We start from the raw sequence: 17,645 nt of genomic DNA on the forward strand, positions 1-17,645 counted from the left end.
TGGGCGTACCCAACCTGTTAGCGACTGAAAGCAGTCGCTAACATCGCTATCGCCTATTATCAACGCAGGTAGCGATTAAAATATTCGCGCTCAGTGCGAATATCGCCAAATCCTAACGCCTGCTCAGACCACTTCTTAGCCTGTATTTCCAATGGGAGGTGGATATTCAGAATAAGTCCCTATTATGCCTGAATATCGCTGAATTTCCAGCGATATTCACGCATTTTGCCGCTATCGCCGGATTTTTTATCGCTCTGGAGATAAATGTTGCTAATAGCACGTTATCTCTGCGATAAAATCCGGCGATGCGCGGCGATATAAAAAATGTCGCTAAGCTTATTTAGCGATAAATATCGCTAGTTGTTGATAATATGCCCCATAGTATTTTGCTTTTGAAGAAGAATGAAATAACCAAAGAAAGAGGCATCCGGTGGCAGAGAGTAGTCCTAGGAGCCAGACCAAATGGAACTGGGAAAACATTTCAGAGGTGACACTCACAGAGGTGAGAGAAATAGCCAGGTAAAATGATTTATTATTACATTTATTATGGAACCTAAGGGAGTGTGGTAGAGGGAAAAGTAGAGGTGACCCAGGACCGAGACTTGGGGGCACCAGAAGTCTGAGGGGTCTGTGGTGAATGGGAGGAGCACCAGGGGGCAGAGAATGACCTATTGGGGTAGAGGGAAGAGATCCAGTTCAGAGCCAGTTATGTCAAAGGTTGTGAGTAGGATGGGGTGGTCGGTGGCGATGAACGCTGCAGAGAGGTTAGGTGCAGCAAGGACAGAGGACGGGTGGTGTGGAGAGGTGGTAAAGTTCTCCACAAGGATGAGGGCAGGTTCAGTGGAGTCAAGCTACCAGAAGGTGGACTTCAGAGAGATAAGGAGGTTGTATTCAGAGAAATGGTATGTTACTGTAAGATCTTTCAGTGGGACAGGGCGGTAGCTGTAGAGGGGGGTGTTAGTGACAAGTTATGTTGACACAATTGCACTTTTTAAACATAATGAGAGAGGAGGCGGTGGGTTTTCTGGAAGGTCCCAGATGAAGGGACTCTGGATGAGTGAGCAAAGCTGCTTACATGTGTGGGGCTGCATGGAATATACAATGAACAAGACTGTTCTTGTATAATAGTTTGAGTTCAATAGGGGCTGTGGGTGTGGAAGAGGCAATCTTGCCACGTGGGAGGGTCTGGCAGAGAGATATAGTAGAGTCGGCTTTAGTAGGCAGTAGTGTTGTGCAAGTGCGACAGGCATAGATTTTGCAGATAAGTAGGAGACTAACCCAACCCTGTGGAAAAGAAGCATATTTCAGTTGTGACAGTGTTGGGGGTAATGTTGAGGGCTCATAGAGCGGGGAAAGCTTTGAGGGTGTAAACATTAGGAGATTTTCAAATTTTAGAATGTGTATAATGTATTCTGCCAAGTTTATTTGCTGAGCATAAAATAATAAAAAGAAGTTAAAAAATACATTAGGAGATGTTGAGGTATATTTCACTTGTGGTGAAATTAGAACCCATTTCCAGGTCACACACAAGTGTGTGGTGCTCACTCACACACACACCCATGCACAACATAGGTACGTGTACACACACAATTCTGCAGCATTTCTGTTAAATCACTGGTTGCATTACTTGTAAGCAGGGCTCGAATCGGGGTACCACGTGGGTGGACGGCGTCCCTCCACTTACTTTACCAGGAGCTCGATAATTGGAGCAAATGGAGCCACACAACCACTCTCTGGCCTCTCAGGGGCGAGATCGGAGCTCATTCATAACGCTGCTCACGCGCTTGCTTCTCTGATGCAATCGTATTTAAGGGGTGAGCAAAGGGAGGCAATGAGCCTGATGGTGCAAGCCACCTTTCGTAACGTCACTTCCTGTTGTGACGTCAGCGTCCCCGACTTCTTTTTTTAGGATTTGTGCCCTGGTTGTAAGTGGTTCATAGATGTTTCCAATGATTGCTCCCCACAAATTACATACCATGTGTCCTGATTGAGTTCACCCTTGTCGCTCTTTCCTTGACCAGGTGCCAGATCCTTTGGGTGCGGAAGAAGTTGCCACTGTCCTGGTTCGGGGCAGCCAGGGCATCCGACCCTTTGAGGAGAGTAAAACTGTTCTGATCCAAAAAAAGCAGAAAGGGACTTTCTTGCAGACTGACAAACCTGTCTACAATGCTGGACAGTCAGGTGAGTGGTCCTGGCAGTGGATGTGATCAGGCATGTTAGATGTTTTGTAGGGCTCTGTTCAAAAAGTTTACACTGGGATATTGCATCTGTTTCTATTTTTAAAAATGTACCCCTAACGAAAATGCAGCAACACCAGCATCTGGCACACTGCCTCATCAATAAACAGGACAAACTTGCTTTGAAGTCTATAATTAAATGTAAAGTCCCTGAAAAGTATGGGGAAAGGTCCAACCCTCTGCCTCCATCCTTCTGACAGCTCTGGATGTGGCAGAGCAGGTGCAGGGAAGATTTGCTCCACTTCTCCCCTTCAGTGACACTGGTGTTCTAGATGTCCTACTGCACATTCATGCCTGTCTTCCCTGTGCCTTGTGTATATGCACAACATGCACACACACTTAGTATAAAAACAGTACTCCCCCCCCAAATAATATGGAACATAATCAGAACTCTAGTCTGCTCCAGAATATTATGTGGAAACATTTCATGACTTTTACCATACTTTTAAGCTCTTTTGCTACTTTGTGGGAGGCAAGCATCAATCAGAGCTTCTGGTTCCTATGAAGATAATTGTAGTGAAAGTCAGGTTAAACAATTTGTAAGATGCCAAACCCCAAGGGTATCAATTCAGGGGCAGCTGATGGCAGCTGATGGCTTGCTGGGCTAAGGAATAACAGCCTTTACCCTTTCTTTAAAGTGATCAAAAGCCTACCTATTTCCTGCAACAATTAGAAGTTCAGTCCACCAAATGTGTTTCTATTTACTATTACAAGTTGGACCATGCCACTACAAAATTAGGAATTAATAAACGCAGTCTGATTCCTCATTGTATCTCACACTTTTACATATAGATTTCAGCTATTTTCAGAAGTCTTCAAGTGTAAGTAAAGATTTCATAGTTGCCATGGGGCCAGTAACTGCTGTCACCCACTCCATTGATATAAAGAGACCCGCATAATGTGTCCCAAAGAGGGGGCTACAACTTTTGTAATATTCGCCCTGCCTACTTTTGACAATAGGGCCATAACTTTCAAAGTCAGCAAATGTGGTAGCCATGCATCTTGTTCAACACAGAAAGCCAATTAATACTCATGACATTTCTACATGAAATCTAGAATTAATTGCAGCCAAAATCACATTCTGCAGCAGCAATAAGGCTGTAGGTGCTAAAGTCTTCATTCTGTGTGGAAAATGGTGCTCTCCTGAAACATTTCCAATTCTTGATCACTATAGGTTCTCAACCTATTGTGCTTCCTCCCACAGCAGAGCACTAGCCTCTGATGGACAGTAGTTCATCCATAGGGCATGGCCATCTGAAATGAAGGGTACCTCTTGCAACCTCATAGGGCTATTTGTAGGGGTGGGTGGTAAACTCTGTTCTGCCGGCAGAGCTCTCAGAGTTTTGCTCATTCCACTATCTGCTTGGAGTGCTGCAAAAACTAAAAAAACTAGTGCTAAACTAACTCCCGGTGACATTTCTCAATGTGGGCCGTCGCGGCAGGTCACTACTGCTCGCAAGAAAGTTGCCGCTCATTTTGCAAAAGCTGCAGCTAGAGTAGAAAATTTACTCGAGCAACAAAAAGAAACTTTGCTTTCTGGCAATCTGCGTGGTGCTGTTCGTGTAGATTTTACAGCAAGAGATAAGCTCCTGGTGCTAAAAATCTGCGCGAGTGGCGTGATGGACTGGAACTCTGCAGAATCTTGCAGAATTTTTCGGTAACTCTGCAGAATTCTGCGGAGTAAAACTCTACGAGTTCCGCCCACCCCTAGCTATTTGTAATCAGATGATATGTGGTGTATGGTAGTTGTGCCCTTTTTTACTGCCCAGTGCTCAATTTGTGCTGGTGATTGTAGGTGATGAGCACCAGCTTTATTTGGTGGATAGAGCCAATTATGCATTAGTAAACTTTGAACTTGACCAGGACCAATAAGACTGCTTTGCCTTATGATTAATAGTAACTGTCTGTCCCAGAAAGAATTGTTGAAACCACAGAAAAATGGCAGATAGATTATACAGGTCTAAACTAAATGCTTACGCAACTACTTTGTAGTTCAAACAAAAATCTTTGTTCTGGTTCTTCTTCACCAGTAGAAAGGCTGTTTAACAGAAACATTTAATTGGTGAAAAATGTAGGGGATATTTGCAGGGGAGTAGATTTCACATACCCAGCAAGCTAGGTGTCATGCTGCATCATATGGGCCTGCTCCTCGTCGGGTCAGGACTGCAATACCCGACGGGCTCCCATAGAGGGGCTCTTTTGTTCCTTGCCGTATAGGTACAGTGGGTGTAAGGGGCCTAGTATGTGTAGATGTCAAAGTGAAGTGTGCAGATTAAAACAGGGGTGAGATTCCTCTAAATGACTTTATTCAGGGAGGATCCTAGCCTGATTAAAAAGAATATAGGAGAGGCGACAATCTGGCTACAATGTGTCGGAAAAGCGCTCTACTCCTAGGTGGTCGACATGTTTCTCGTCTGGTAGTCACGAATGATCTGTGGCAATGCCTCAGAACCGTGTGTGAAGAACTATCTCCACCAAAAGAGCCCCTCTATGGAAGCCCGTTGGGTATTGCAGTGCCAACCCAACAAGGAGCGGCCTATATGATGGAGCATGACACCTAGCTTGCTGGGTGTGTGAGGGCCCTATTTCCGAAAGGAGGAATTCCCCTCCACGTAGGATTTCTCTTCAACCTTTCACTATACATTACCTTCTTTTGTGTTCTATGACCCACTGAGGAACTCCGTACTCTAATTTTCACATGATGATAACATTAACCACTACAAGTCAGAGAGAGATCACCACCTGAAGCAACTAAATTCATTTGGACAGTGCTCCAAGTTGGGACTAAAGGTGAATGGTTGCTCCATACCTTTTATCATCAACGGTGGTGCATCAATAAACATCATGTTGGTTGGAAAATAAAACAAACTGTCTCCGGTGCCCCATCTCACACTGTCGAAGACTAAGGTATACAAGGGGGCAGCCTCCACGCTGTTGCAAAGTCAAGGATCATTTGTAGCAACCCTGCAAAGCAAGAAGACTAAAGCAAAGGCGCCAAGTCACATTTTTCAAGGTCCTTCATCAAGTGCATGTTTACTCAGTTTCAGTACTGCTGCTGACATGGGGCTGATCTTGATAGATTATAACCAGAATGCACATGCTGAAATAGTGAGTCAGTTCCAGTTGTTTTTTCATGGACTAGGAAAGCTTAAGACAATGAAAATGCAACTTCCCATTAATAAAGACATTTGTTCTGTTGCTCAACGATATTGCCAAATTGTTTTCCATCGACAGGAAGCTGCTGAGGAAGAACTCAAAAAGCTGTTGAAGCATGATATAATTGTACTCTTTATTGGTCAGACGCCATGAGTTTTGCTCATAGTGGTACTGCCAAAAAAGGACAGTGGAGGTGAAGTGTGCATTTGTGCTGATATGGGCTAAGCTAAGAAGGCAATCGAGAGATAATGACATCCAGATCTCCACACTGCAGACACGATTACAGAGCTGAATGGCGCCAAGGTATTTTCCCGCCTTGATCTGAACAAGTGGTAGCATCAACTCGAAGTACAAGAAGATTGCAGGTACCTAACTTTTTGACCCATCTTGGTTTGTTCAGATATAAAAGATTAACTTTTGGGGTGTCGTCAACTGCAGAGCATTTCAGGATGTTATTCACCGTGCAATACAGACTGTCACATGTGCTGTTAATTACAGTGATAATATACTAGTATTTTGGGCCACTCAAAAGGAAATGACAAAGCCCTATCACAGGCATGCTATTTATTTGCTGTGCAGGTCTGAATGCTGAAAAGTGTGAGTTTTACAAAACAAAACTTAAATCCTTCGTTCATATTTTCTCTGAAAAGGGGATGTCATCAGATCCGGCTAAAGGCAGGCCATATCCACTTGTCCCACACAGGATGCGACTAGGGTGACCAACCATCCGTAAATTTCACGAACAGTCCGTAATTTCGGCCGTCTGTCCGTTGTCCGTGAAGGATTCTTTAACGGACGCCATTTGTCCGTCATTTTAACAGGGCACCGGTTGCCTCACACTAAAGCCGGCACAGCTTGCACCCACCTCCCTTCTTCACTCCGATGCTACACCAAAGCTCATCAGATACTCAGCAGCATTGGAGAGGCGCAGCCGCAGCGGGGGGGGGGCAACCCTCACACCTTCAGCCCTTGATGACCTGTTAAGAGGTGCTTCGAAGGTGACTGAGATGGAGGAGCTGCAGGTTCAGGAGCAGCGACATCTATTCACATGCAAACAGCCCTGAATGCATTATGTCTCTGCTATTTAGAGGGGGGCTCACACATTCCATTTCTACCCAGGGCCCCAAACATCCTAGACTCGGCCAGATTACACCCCTGATAACACCGAGGCAGCATGTGCTTCTCTTCACCGAGCTTAATTACTGTCACTAAATTGTAAACAAATTAACAAAGTATGGAGGACAATCAGTTCAATCAGTTCTCTTAGAGTATCCCCTGTAAGTACTGCACATCACAGTGGGGGATGGCATTTTGGACAGAGAGCCTGTCTTCTCGTTGTCTTGTGCAGGAGGGGGCGAGGAGCCCAAGATGATACTAGAATACTGCATGCCCACCCCTGTGCCCACCCTGGTGGATCCTGTTCCCTCTCCTGTGATGACTCCTGCCCTCCCCTCAGTGATGGGTCCTGTCCCCCCATGTTGTGGCTCCAGTCCACCCCCGGCTGTGATGGCTCCTGTCCCCCCATGTTGTGGCTCCAGTCCACCCCCGCCTGTGATGGCTCCTGTCCCCCCATGTTGTGGCTCCAGTCCACCCCCGCCTGTGATGGCTCCTGTCCCCCCCATGTTGTGGCTCCAGTCCACCCCCCCCGCCTGTGATGGCTCCAGTCCCCCCGTGTTGTGGCTCCTGCCCCCCCCCTGCTTGTGATGGCTCTTGTCCCCCCCTGTGGTGGATCCTGTCTCCGCCCTGGGTGGCTTCTGTCCCAGTCCTGGAACGGCCCCTGCAGCGAGGGTGAAGTTCTTGATGGGCCTCTTCTCAAAAGGGCTCAGCTCAAAATTAATATGGAAAGGTGGGCGAGTAAGTAAGTGAAGGGATGGGTGAATGGCTGGATGAATTAGTGAAAGGGTGAATGGATGAATGAAAGATTGAATAAATGGATAATGAGAGAGGATGGATGGATTGATGAGTGAGGGGAAGGATGGAGAGAAAATGTAAATAGCTGGATGTATGGGTGGAAGGGTAGCTGGATGATGGATGAGGGGAAGGATGATGGATGAGGAGAAGGATGGATGGATGGATGGAGGGGAAGGATGGATGGATGAGGGGAAGGATAAATGGATGAGGGGATGGATGGAGGGGAAGGATGGATGGATGTGTGGGTGAAAGGATGGATGGATGGATGATGAGGGGAAGGATGGATGATGAGGGGAAGGATGGATGGATGGATGATGAGGGGGTGGGTGAAAGGATGGATGATGAGGGGAAGGGTGGATGGATGGATGATGAGGGGGTGGGTGAAAGGATGGATGGATGGATCATGAGGGAATGGATGGATGATGAGGGGGTGGGTGAAAGGATGGATGGATGATGAGGGGAAAGATGGATGGATGATGAGGGGAAGGATGGATGGATGATGAGTGGGTGGGTAGAAGGATGGATGGATGGATGATGAGGGAAAAGGATGGGTGGATGATGAGGGGAAAGGATGGATGGATGCTGAGGGGAAGGACGGATGGATGGATGGATGGATGATGGGTGGGTGAAAGGATGGATGGATGGAGAGTGGGTGGGTGAAAGGATGGATGGATGGATGATGAGTGGGTGGGTGAAAGGATGGATGGATGATGAGTGGGTGGGTGAAAGGATGGATGGATGATGAGTGGGTGAAAGGATGGATGAGTGGGGGGGTGGATGGTGGGTGGGTGGATGTTTGGGTGGATGATGAGTGGGTAGGTGGATAAGTGAAATGATGGATGGATTGATGGATTGATAAGTGCAAGGGTGAATGATTGGACATATGAGTGAAAGGGTGGATGTAAGGATGGATGAGTGAGTGAAAGGGAGGGTAGATGGACAAAAGGATGAATAAATGTGTGAAGGAGTGAAATGATGGATGAGTGATAGGGTCAATGAATGGATTCATGAGTGGATGAGTAAATGGATGGATGGGTGGGTGGATGGATGGATGGAAGGAAGGATGGCTAAGTGAAAGGGTCGATGGAGAGAGAAAGGGAGGATGGATGGATGACTAAAAGAGTGGATGGGTGGAAGGATAAGTAAGTGAAAGGATGGCTGGATTGGTGAAAGGGTAAATGGCTGAATGGATGAGTGAATGGATGGATTGGATGACGAGTGGATGGATAAGTGTACAGATGGATAGGGTGAAAGGGTGGATGGATGGATGGATAATGGAGGATGAGTGAAAGGATGGATGAGGGGATGGATGAAGGGATGGATGAGTGAAATGATAGATGGAAGGATACATGGATAGGTTTGCAAATGGTTGAATATGTTTAGAAATGGCTGGGCTTACTCATATACTATTGCGCGACCTCTGATGTGTCTGTAAAACGTACCTATTGTCCTGAACTTTTGTCCTGAATTTTGACCTCCTGTCCTGAATTTGTGTCCTGAATTTTGACCCTTTGTCCTGAATTTTTACACTCACCGTCCTGAATTTGCACCAATGCCAGTTGGTCACCCTAGATGCGACCATGCTGTGACCTCCCTCAGCATGACCACTTACTGTTCCAGGTACATTGGTGACACAGTCAGTGCGCCATTGAGACATGTCACAAAAATGTAATGCTCTTTTCCAGTGATCAGATGCATGTGATCATAGCTTTATGAAAATCAAACATGCAAATGAGAGCACGACTGAAGTGCCCTATTTTCCAAAACTGCATACTGAGATTGTGGCAGATGAAAGCCTGATGGGTCTGGGTGCGATCCTTGCCCAGCACAATGGGCACAACTATGCTGAGAGACACATTGTGGCTCATGAAAGCAAGAGTCTGTCACAGACTGAACGTGCCTACTCCCAACCTGTGAAACAAAGCCGCAGTGTGGGCTTGTAAACTCTTCCATGTGTATAGAAAGCACTTCACCCTTGTAACTGATCACCAGGCGAAAGCAAAGATGCCCCCTCGCATCGAGAAATGGGGGTTGCGATTGCAAGAGTATGATTACACTATTGTGCATAGTCCAGGGAAAGTTCAAAATCCCACTGAATATTTTTCACGAGTAGCATTGCAGTGTCACAGCACAACATCTACAGCGGCTGAGGCATGTATTAACTTCATAGTCAAGCCAAGCATGCCTGCAGCTGTATCTGTGGAACACATTCTTGCTGCTACGAACACCATTCAAAAGATGATAGCCCGCAAGGACATTATTACACAGCAATTCTGGTAGAGACAACTCAACCTCTTACAGATGACTTTGAATATCAAAAGCTCAAAAATGTGAGAAAGGAATTTTACTCAAGAAGGCATTACATTACGAGGTACGAAAATTGTCATTTCCAAGAATCTGAGACAACAAGTCATTGAGCTAGGGGGCGTGACCTGACAGCATGGCCGGTTAGACGTGCGTTGGTGCAGCTCCTGCCCCACTGGACAGAATCCTTCAGAATCCTGGTGGAATGTTGCCCCCCTTTTGTGGCATCGGAGATCGGAATGCCCCCCCGGCTCTGAGGATACCGATTGGGGTGAGTGAAGCAGACTCACGGCCGGAGAAATCGAACTATATCCCCCGGGGTTCTGCTTGACAATATGGCGACCCCGGCCTAATCCAGGAGACAGCAGGCCGCGGAAAACTGTGCTGGAGTGCGGAGAGGAGGGCCTGGGCCCAAAACACCTCCGGAGCCTCGCCCTGCGCTGCCCAGCTGGAGGGAGGCAGAGATGGATCCGGCGGATTGAGGGCTGAGTTGGACTGCCGGGCTGAGGAGATGCCGGCGGCCTGGATGTCGGCTCTATGCAAGCCCGGAGCTGCACAGGTGTGTACCTGTCCCTCTCTTCCCTCTGGGGTGCATGGTAGATCCTGGCGCTGGGGCGGCAGGAACTTGACGCTATGGCAAGGACATTTTGGGAACGGGACCACAGTGGTGATTGCCTTGCTCCCTCAGAGTCCCAGTGGGGTGTGGCGCTTCGGGGGGGTGGCCCCGGCCTGTAAAGGCTCCCTGGAGGCCGAGCAGGACTGAGGGGGAGACAAATACGGAGCCAGAGATCCCACATGTGACTAGGACACCCACCGGAATGCAGGACTGGAGCTTGGCAGCGGTGCAATATGGGCCACATTTGACTGATAAGGCCTGCGGGTGACGCCTACCCTAGACATCAAGAGCACATGGTACTGCCAGGCGGACAACTGGCTGGGGGGACTGGGAAACCCGGTCCTGGTGGTGAGTCTTCCCCCTTTCCACCTGCTTGGTGCCATTGGCTGTAACAGCGGGCTGCGCGCCCTACGGAGGTGGGCGGCGGTGGCAACAATCGCCTCCTGGTGAGGTGGAAGCACTGACTGGCCGTGGTCCTAAAGAGCCGGCCTGAAGATCTGGTGGGAGGCCCAGAACGGAGGGAGTGCCGGGGAAGCAGCTGGTGGAGCCTCCGAAACGGAGTGTCCCAACCCGGGGATGACACAGGACGAGGGTGCGAAAATCCTGGGGTTCAGGGTGCACATCTGGCATGCTTGGCAAGTGAGGACGACGACCCCAGAGATAACCCTACAACCTTCACCCCAACTATGGGGAGAGATAGAACCCTTAGAGGCACCCAGTCCAACAAAATCATGCAGTACACAGTACCGGGCCCGACCTCTGCTGACCGCAATAGACCTGACCAGGAGCAGACGCCTCATCACGTCTCAGTGGCCTGTGACACGTCCGACATTCTGGCGGCCATTAGGGAATCGCGAACAGCGCTGGAGTTAAAAATGGATGGGATGGCCATGTACATCAACCATCTACGCCTGGATTTAAGGAAAGTGGCAGACAGAGTTACCACCACGGAGGGGGGCCTGAGCACGCTACAGACCAAAGTCCAACAACTGCGTGCGACAGTTTCTGCGCTCCAGGAACACACAGCACGGCTGGAAGACAGGGCAGACAATGCGAAAGGGCAATCAAGAAGGAACAACCTCCGCTTTTTGGGCTTTCCAGAAAAATGGGAGGGGCCGGCGGCGGACCTGGTTCTGGAGGAATGGATTGGCTCTGCATTCCCAACCCTTAGGCTTTCAAAGATGTTTGCGATAGAAAGGGCCCAAGCTGGAGAACGGACCTGAGAGAATGGGCACTGGCGGAGGAGGGGCATATGCGTGCCACCAGACGAGATGGCCAACTACCTGAGGTACTGATGGCGTGAGGAATGATGATACAGGAGATAGAGGGGCAGGCCTCGCAGACCACACAGGTATCGCAGGATGGGACGCACACCACTGGGCCAGAGACCCACAGTCAGGAGGGGAGCTAGATGGAGACCCTAGACTTAAGCTAATCGGACTGAGGTGTATAGAACCGGCAAGGGGGAGGAGGTTGGGGGGTGATGGGGTGAAGTTCGGGGGGTTTAGTTAAAGTTTGTTTACCACACACCAAATCCTTGTCTAAAGTGGCACACAGTTCTCGAGGAGCATACACGGATATAATCCTGAGTTCACAATTGGAATGTTCATGGTATCATTTGTCATGTGGGCGGAATGTATTGTATATGAACATGGTCTGTATCTTCCGAAGAATAAAATAAATAAAGAAATTTTTTTTAAAAATACAAGTCATTGAGTTAGCACTTGAGGGTCATTGTGGCATTGTTGCCACTAAAAGAGCTCTCCGAGATTGAGTGCGGTTTGCTCGCCTTGATGATTGAGTTGAAAGATAATTAAAGGACTATCATTTGTGGAACTACTTAACTCCCAAAACAACACAGCATACACTAGTTATGTCTGATCTTTTTTGAAGTATGGCAGTGGATTGCAGTGTATTTCTTTGGACCTCTGAACAATGAACGTCATCTCATGGTAGTCATTGATGAGTACTCACGATTTCCCCTTATGAAAGACCTATTATCAAGCACACATGACAAAGTCATTGGGACATTAAATGACATTTTGGCAACTTAGGGCGTTCCCTTCATTCTTAAGTCTGACAATGGCCCACCTATAAATAGCCAGAAGTTTAAGGACTTTCTCACTAACATGAGAGTTACCTCCTTCGCTGCGTGGCTAATCCCCCCGCGGCGCCTGGGGAAGGGGGGGCGCGCTGCGCCACGGTGCTTGTGACGAGCTTGGCTCGTCACGCTGCATGGTGGCGCTGTGCTCATGACGAGCTGAGCTCGTCATGACCAGGCCCGTTTTTCAGAACGCTCAGCACAGCGGGGGAATTAGCCCCCCGTGTGAGCGCTGCGCGTGTCATTACAAGCTCAGCTCTTCATGGACATAGCGCAACCATGCCTCATGACGAGCTGAGCTTGTCATGAGCACAGAAGGTGTTAAACATCAGAAAAGTACGCCTCTCTGGCCACAGGCAAATGGCTGTGTCGAAAGATTATTGGGCAACCTAAAGAGAATAGTTCAGCACACTGTGCTAGATGGTAGCTACTTCAAGTCAGCTTTATGTTCTGCCCTTCGTGCTTACAGGTCAACTCCCCATACCACAACAGGTGAAAGCCCTGCCACCTTAATGGTTGGGAGAGCCATGGAAACAAAATTGCCACAATGGACCACTAAAATGTTGATAGATGCTAATGAAATCTGTGCAACTGATTCCTTTCACATGCCCAGATTGAAGACCTATGCTGACAAACGCTGATGTGTTTGGGACACGGTCTTCATGGAAGGAGACTAGGTTCTGGTCAAACAAAAACAGAAATGCAAGTCTGACTCTGTTTGATGCTGACCCACTGAGAGTTGTGACGAGCAAAGGACATATTGAGACAGCTCAATGTCCCTGAAAGTCCATCACAAGAGACTCGTCACATTTGAAGCACCTGCCTTGATGTTCATTGGCTCCAGAGGTTACAAGTGAGATGTGTCCACCTGAGAGTCTGGAAAGCTCAACTCATTACACCTGCCTGTGCATCACCTGCACCCGAGGTAGGCCTCTCTCCTAGGCCTCATAAACATCACACAATTATATCTGGAAGAGTGGTTTGAGCACCTCGATGACTCATTATTAACTATAATATATTTTTAGCCATATATAAATATTAGTTGTTCTTTTTATTTAACAAAGGGAGAGATGTAGTGTCTTGTGAATATGAATAGCCAGACCCTTCTGGTCCCTGATGGACTCTATAGGAGAATGACATCATCAGTTGGGTGTGTCTGGGCGTGGTTAATAAAGTTTGTGACGCAGTGCAGGCAGTTAACGGTTGCACTCTGAATAATAAATAAGTGCACTACAAAGCTCTGTGTGTGACATGGTTATTTGCATGCTACCGGGCCGGGGAGGACACTACAGCTGCTTGGGTAATAATGAATGGAACAAAAGACTTATCCCATTCCATATTATAGATTGATTTTTAAATTCTGTTAACATAAAAGCACATTATGGTGCTAGGAGCTAGGGTTTTGGTGTAGAGGAGTTAGTGGCGCTCTGCAAAGTTTACGGAGGTCAGTTGGACACAGTTCTATTAGTTATGGTGCTGACAGGAAAGGGGTGACCCTACTAACCCCTTACTTTGTGGTGGAAAACCAACCACATACAACAATTGCAATAGTCCTATGCACACATACAATCAATATTAAACAATATATGTTCGTGTTCACTACATCAAGACAATATTCGCTGTAGTTTTCTTGGTTCCTTTAATGTGTGTTGGCACAGAGAACAGCCAGCCGACACGTGTTTCGTCTGAGAAACAATAATCTCCGACTCTTCAGGGCTCAAGTCACGATGGACGGTATTTATAATCCCTAAACCAGTGATAATTCCAACCCTTTTGGGTTCAGAGAGAATTCAGTGGTGGTCAAGTATAAATCGTCAGGCATGTATCCAAAACAGGATGGCGGTGAAAATAGCAAACCGGCATCCACATCGGCAGGTAAAATGGAAAGTAAAAATTATGACTTCAAAGTGTAGTGTGAGGCTCAAATGCCAATACGGGGTGAAGAGGAAGGGATAATCCCAAACAGAGGACAATGTTTCGACAATGGCAAATTCAATCTGGATTGAATTTGCCATCACCGAAACGAGAGTTCCACGCGAGAATATCGAATCGATTGACACTTACACGTGTCAGCATGGACCGGACTTGATTTCCTTTGGTCCAATACTTTGTCCTCTCTTTGGAATTATCCCTTCCTCTTGACCCCACCACCAACAGAGAAGGAGATTGCACATATCTCCTGTAAGGTCTAACTCTACTCTCTTCTTCTTTCTCCAAACTGCAGTGAACTTCCGGGTGGTGACGCTGAATGATGACTTCATTCCTCAGAACGACAAGGTGAGGCCCACGTGGCTACTTCTCAGATGTCTTTTGCTTCATGGAGTGGTGAAGAAGAGTTTAAAGTGCTTGATTTTCTAGAGGGGTCTGGTGCTACTTAGACATGCCTGATATTTCATAAAACATGACATTGTAACTGACAGTGCAGTACCTAACATGTACTTAGATGACATATCATGATATGAAGTGACAAAGCATAACAGAGGCCATCCCAATATAGCCCATTATAATATATCACATGATATACCACCAGAGCTTAATGTAAATATATTAAAAATACCATAATGTAAACCTATGCAACTCCGCCGCTTGACTGATACAAACCGCAGTGACCGCATACCGTCTAAGGAAGACATTTGCCACATTATTTGCACATGCCCTGCACTGAAGGCAGAGTGAAGGGAACTGTTGAAAGACCTCATCCTCAGAAATGGAATTCATTACTGCCAACATGCAGTAAAAGTCTGTCTACAAGGAGAGGATATATTGCTCAGCGGAAAATTCTTGATATTTTTGTCACTTGCAGAATGAAAACTGGCCAAACAAGTGACAAGACACCATTTGTATTGCTAATGTACTGATTGCAAATTTGTTTATCTTTACCCATTTTTTATGTAATCTGTAAATGCACTTCACTTAGTGCGTCTCTAAAACCACAGGTACAATTCTCATTGTTGGAGGGTCTATATTCCCGGGTCTGATCTTGCATTAACTCCTGCTCTCTGTCCCCTTGCAGTATGAAGCGATCCTGGTGCAGGTATGTGGCTCTATGTTCCCTCCACCGAGGTAAGATCTTCTCTTTCCATGTTCTGAGTAGGGTCTCTGTCCTTGTGCTGTATGATTTCCAAGTGCATGAGGTCTTTCTGTGCTCTGAGCAGTGTCTCTCTCCTTGTGCTGTTTAATTTCCAAGAAAAATACAAAAAAATGCCCACACCAAACTCGTTTTCAAATAATTATCTTGAGAACCAAACCAAAAGGTTCATTTTAGTTTGTCCGGTACCTTTATTTATACCCTTTTAACTTTTGCAATTCTTTTTATAAACTCTTTTTATCGCATTTGTGAATGAAAAAAGAAACATATATACATTCAATACTATTTACACTAATATACAACACATATACATAATACATGACATTACTAATAAAAAAGTGAATACAAAGCATACATCCTGCATACAATACAGACAATACATCTTAATGTGTTTGCACTCAAATGAATAAATCAGTATTCAAAAATAACTTTCAGACAAAGTCAGAGAAGGAGACAACTTCACCAAACGGTGACCAATTTTAAAACCAGCTGCCGCTAGTTTACTCAATCAATGAGATTATTCGCTCTTTAAGTTTTACCAAACTTCAGGAGTAAAACTTAAGGATAGTGCATTGATGTAGGAAGATAACACTATATTATCGCTGCTATGTCCTACACAGTTTTATATGCTGCCGGATTATATTCCTAGGCAGGGCTATTGTACAATTATAGTGTGGCACGTGTAATTTTCATGCGACTGAGTGTAAACAACCACTTAATATTATCTCCCTCTGGCAGAAGGCTGATCCAACACCAATACCAGCATCCCTGAATGCCTAACCCAGGTATTCCGGATGAGGAAATCTTTGTCTAAATGGAGATAAAACAGAAATCATATCAACATCAACAGGAGGCATGAAGAGTGATGACAATCCCTTCAATTTACCTCAATCACTGGCTCCAGCACCAGACCAGAAAAAAAATAAAACCATTGGGACATCAAAGTTCACTGCATACACCTGGAGAACAGCCTTTGTGTCCTGGGGATGTCCACAAAAGCCTCTGAAAATCAGGAGACACTGGGCCTGTTGGAACCTTATGTACAAAAAAACTGTTTGTGAGTTTCTGAAATCTGCACTTTCAGGACCAGTATGCCATGGTTGATTCGGGACATGGGGAATAGTTAGGCCATTCTGCCACAGGTGGTGCAAAGTGCCATGAATAGTGATGCATACGCCTTCTTGTTGTTAAAAAAAGACTCAAATTATCATTACTGAAAAAAATCATACCTCTTTTGGAGCAAAAGCATCACTTAGAGCTCACCAGAGCCGGGCGATGGCCGGGTGGACTACAGTGGGTTCTGATAGAAGCTGTTAGACATAGCCTAAGTCTTCCAAAATGGAAATGCATCAAACCAGCCATAGAAACCCCCAAAGGCTTGAAGCTGAGTCCAGGAATCACATTCAAGATCCTTTGCACCATTGCTCGAGGACTGCTCGAGTAATGGTCTCACTACCTCTAACTGCGGGCGCCTCACATCACCCTAACCAGAGACCTCCAAAAAGTCAAAATGGGGTTGAGTTTAACGCCTTGGCTGTTTGGCAGATTTTTCCCCTGAGCTGGGACTCATTGTAAATGGGTGTGGTCATGACGAGCTCAGCTCGTCATGAGCACCCTAGAGGTATACCTCATGACGAGCCGAGCTCGTCATGAGCACGGAAGGGGTTAACAGAAGATACTCAGTGACACTCGCTTGCAGCCAGTCATTGAATGGAGAAACCAAACTTCTTCAGTTCAGGAAATCACAAAATGTTTAGAAATAAATTAGAATAGCCAGATATATTTTTTTGTGTAACCCAATGAACGACAGATACACCACTTCTCACCACCCACCTGGTGACAAAGGGTCAAAATATTGCATAACGCAAATCAAAAACCTGACCTGAAGGGGGTGGGTAACCAAAGATTCTGTTCACCATGATAGTGAGGACTCTACCTATGATGGATTTAAACCAACCAGGTCATTGAAGATACGTCACATAGTCCATCATTCAGCAACAGCAGCTGAAGAAGGCCAAGGTGAAGATCTACCTCAAACCTGGTCTGGACTCTTACTCCCGCTTTACCAACCTCTCTTTCAATCCCCAATACATTGATTTGTTATCAACTCAACTCATGGAAAGTAACAATTTAACAGAATGCACTTTTGTTTCCGCAGGGCCTTAGATAGGTTCATAAAACCACTCAGGGTGAACACACAGTATAGGAATAGATCTCGGGGTCTGACTTAGA

General features: G+C 46.4%; 1 protein-coding gene across 1 annotated transcript in view; it reads left to right on the forward strand.

The window, feature by feature from the left end:
• Positions 1–17,645, forward strand: part of LOC144768929 (alpha-2-macroglobulin-like protein 1) — a 299,902-nt gene that overhangs the window by 101,648 nt on the left and 180,609 nt on the right. The window contains exons 3-5 of the mRNA XM_078652936.1: positions 2,022–2,181; positions 14,550–14,602; positions 15,339–15,359. Of these exons, the coding sequence (XP_078509062.1) occupies positions 2,022–2,181; positions 14,550–14,602; positions 15,339–15,359 (234 nt within the window). The remainder of the gene's footprint in view (positions 1–2,021; positions 2,182–14,549; positions 14,603–15,338; positions 15,360–17,645) is intronic.

Source organism: Lissotriton helveticus, chromosome 7 (genome assembly GCF_964261635.1).
Source record: "Lissotriton helveticus chromosome 7, aLisHel1.1, whole genome shotgun sequence".
NCBI lineage: Eukaryota > Metazoa > Chordata > Amphibia > Caudata > Salamandridae > Lissotriton > Lissotriton helveticus.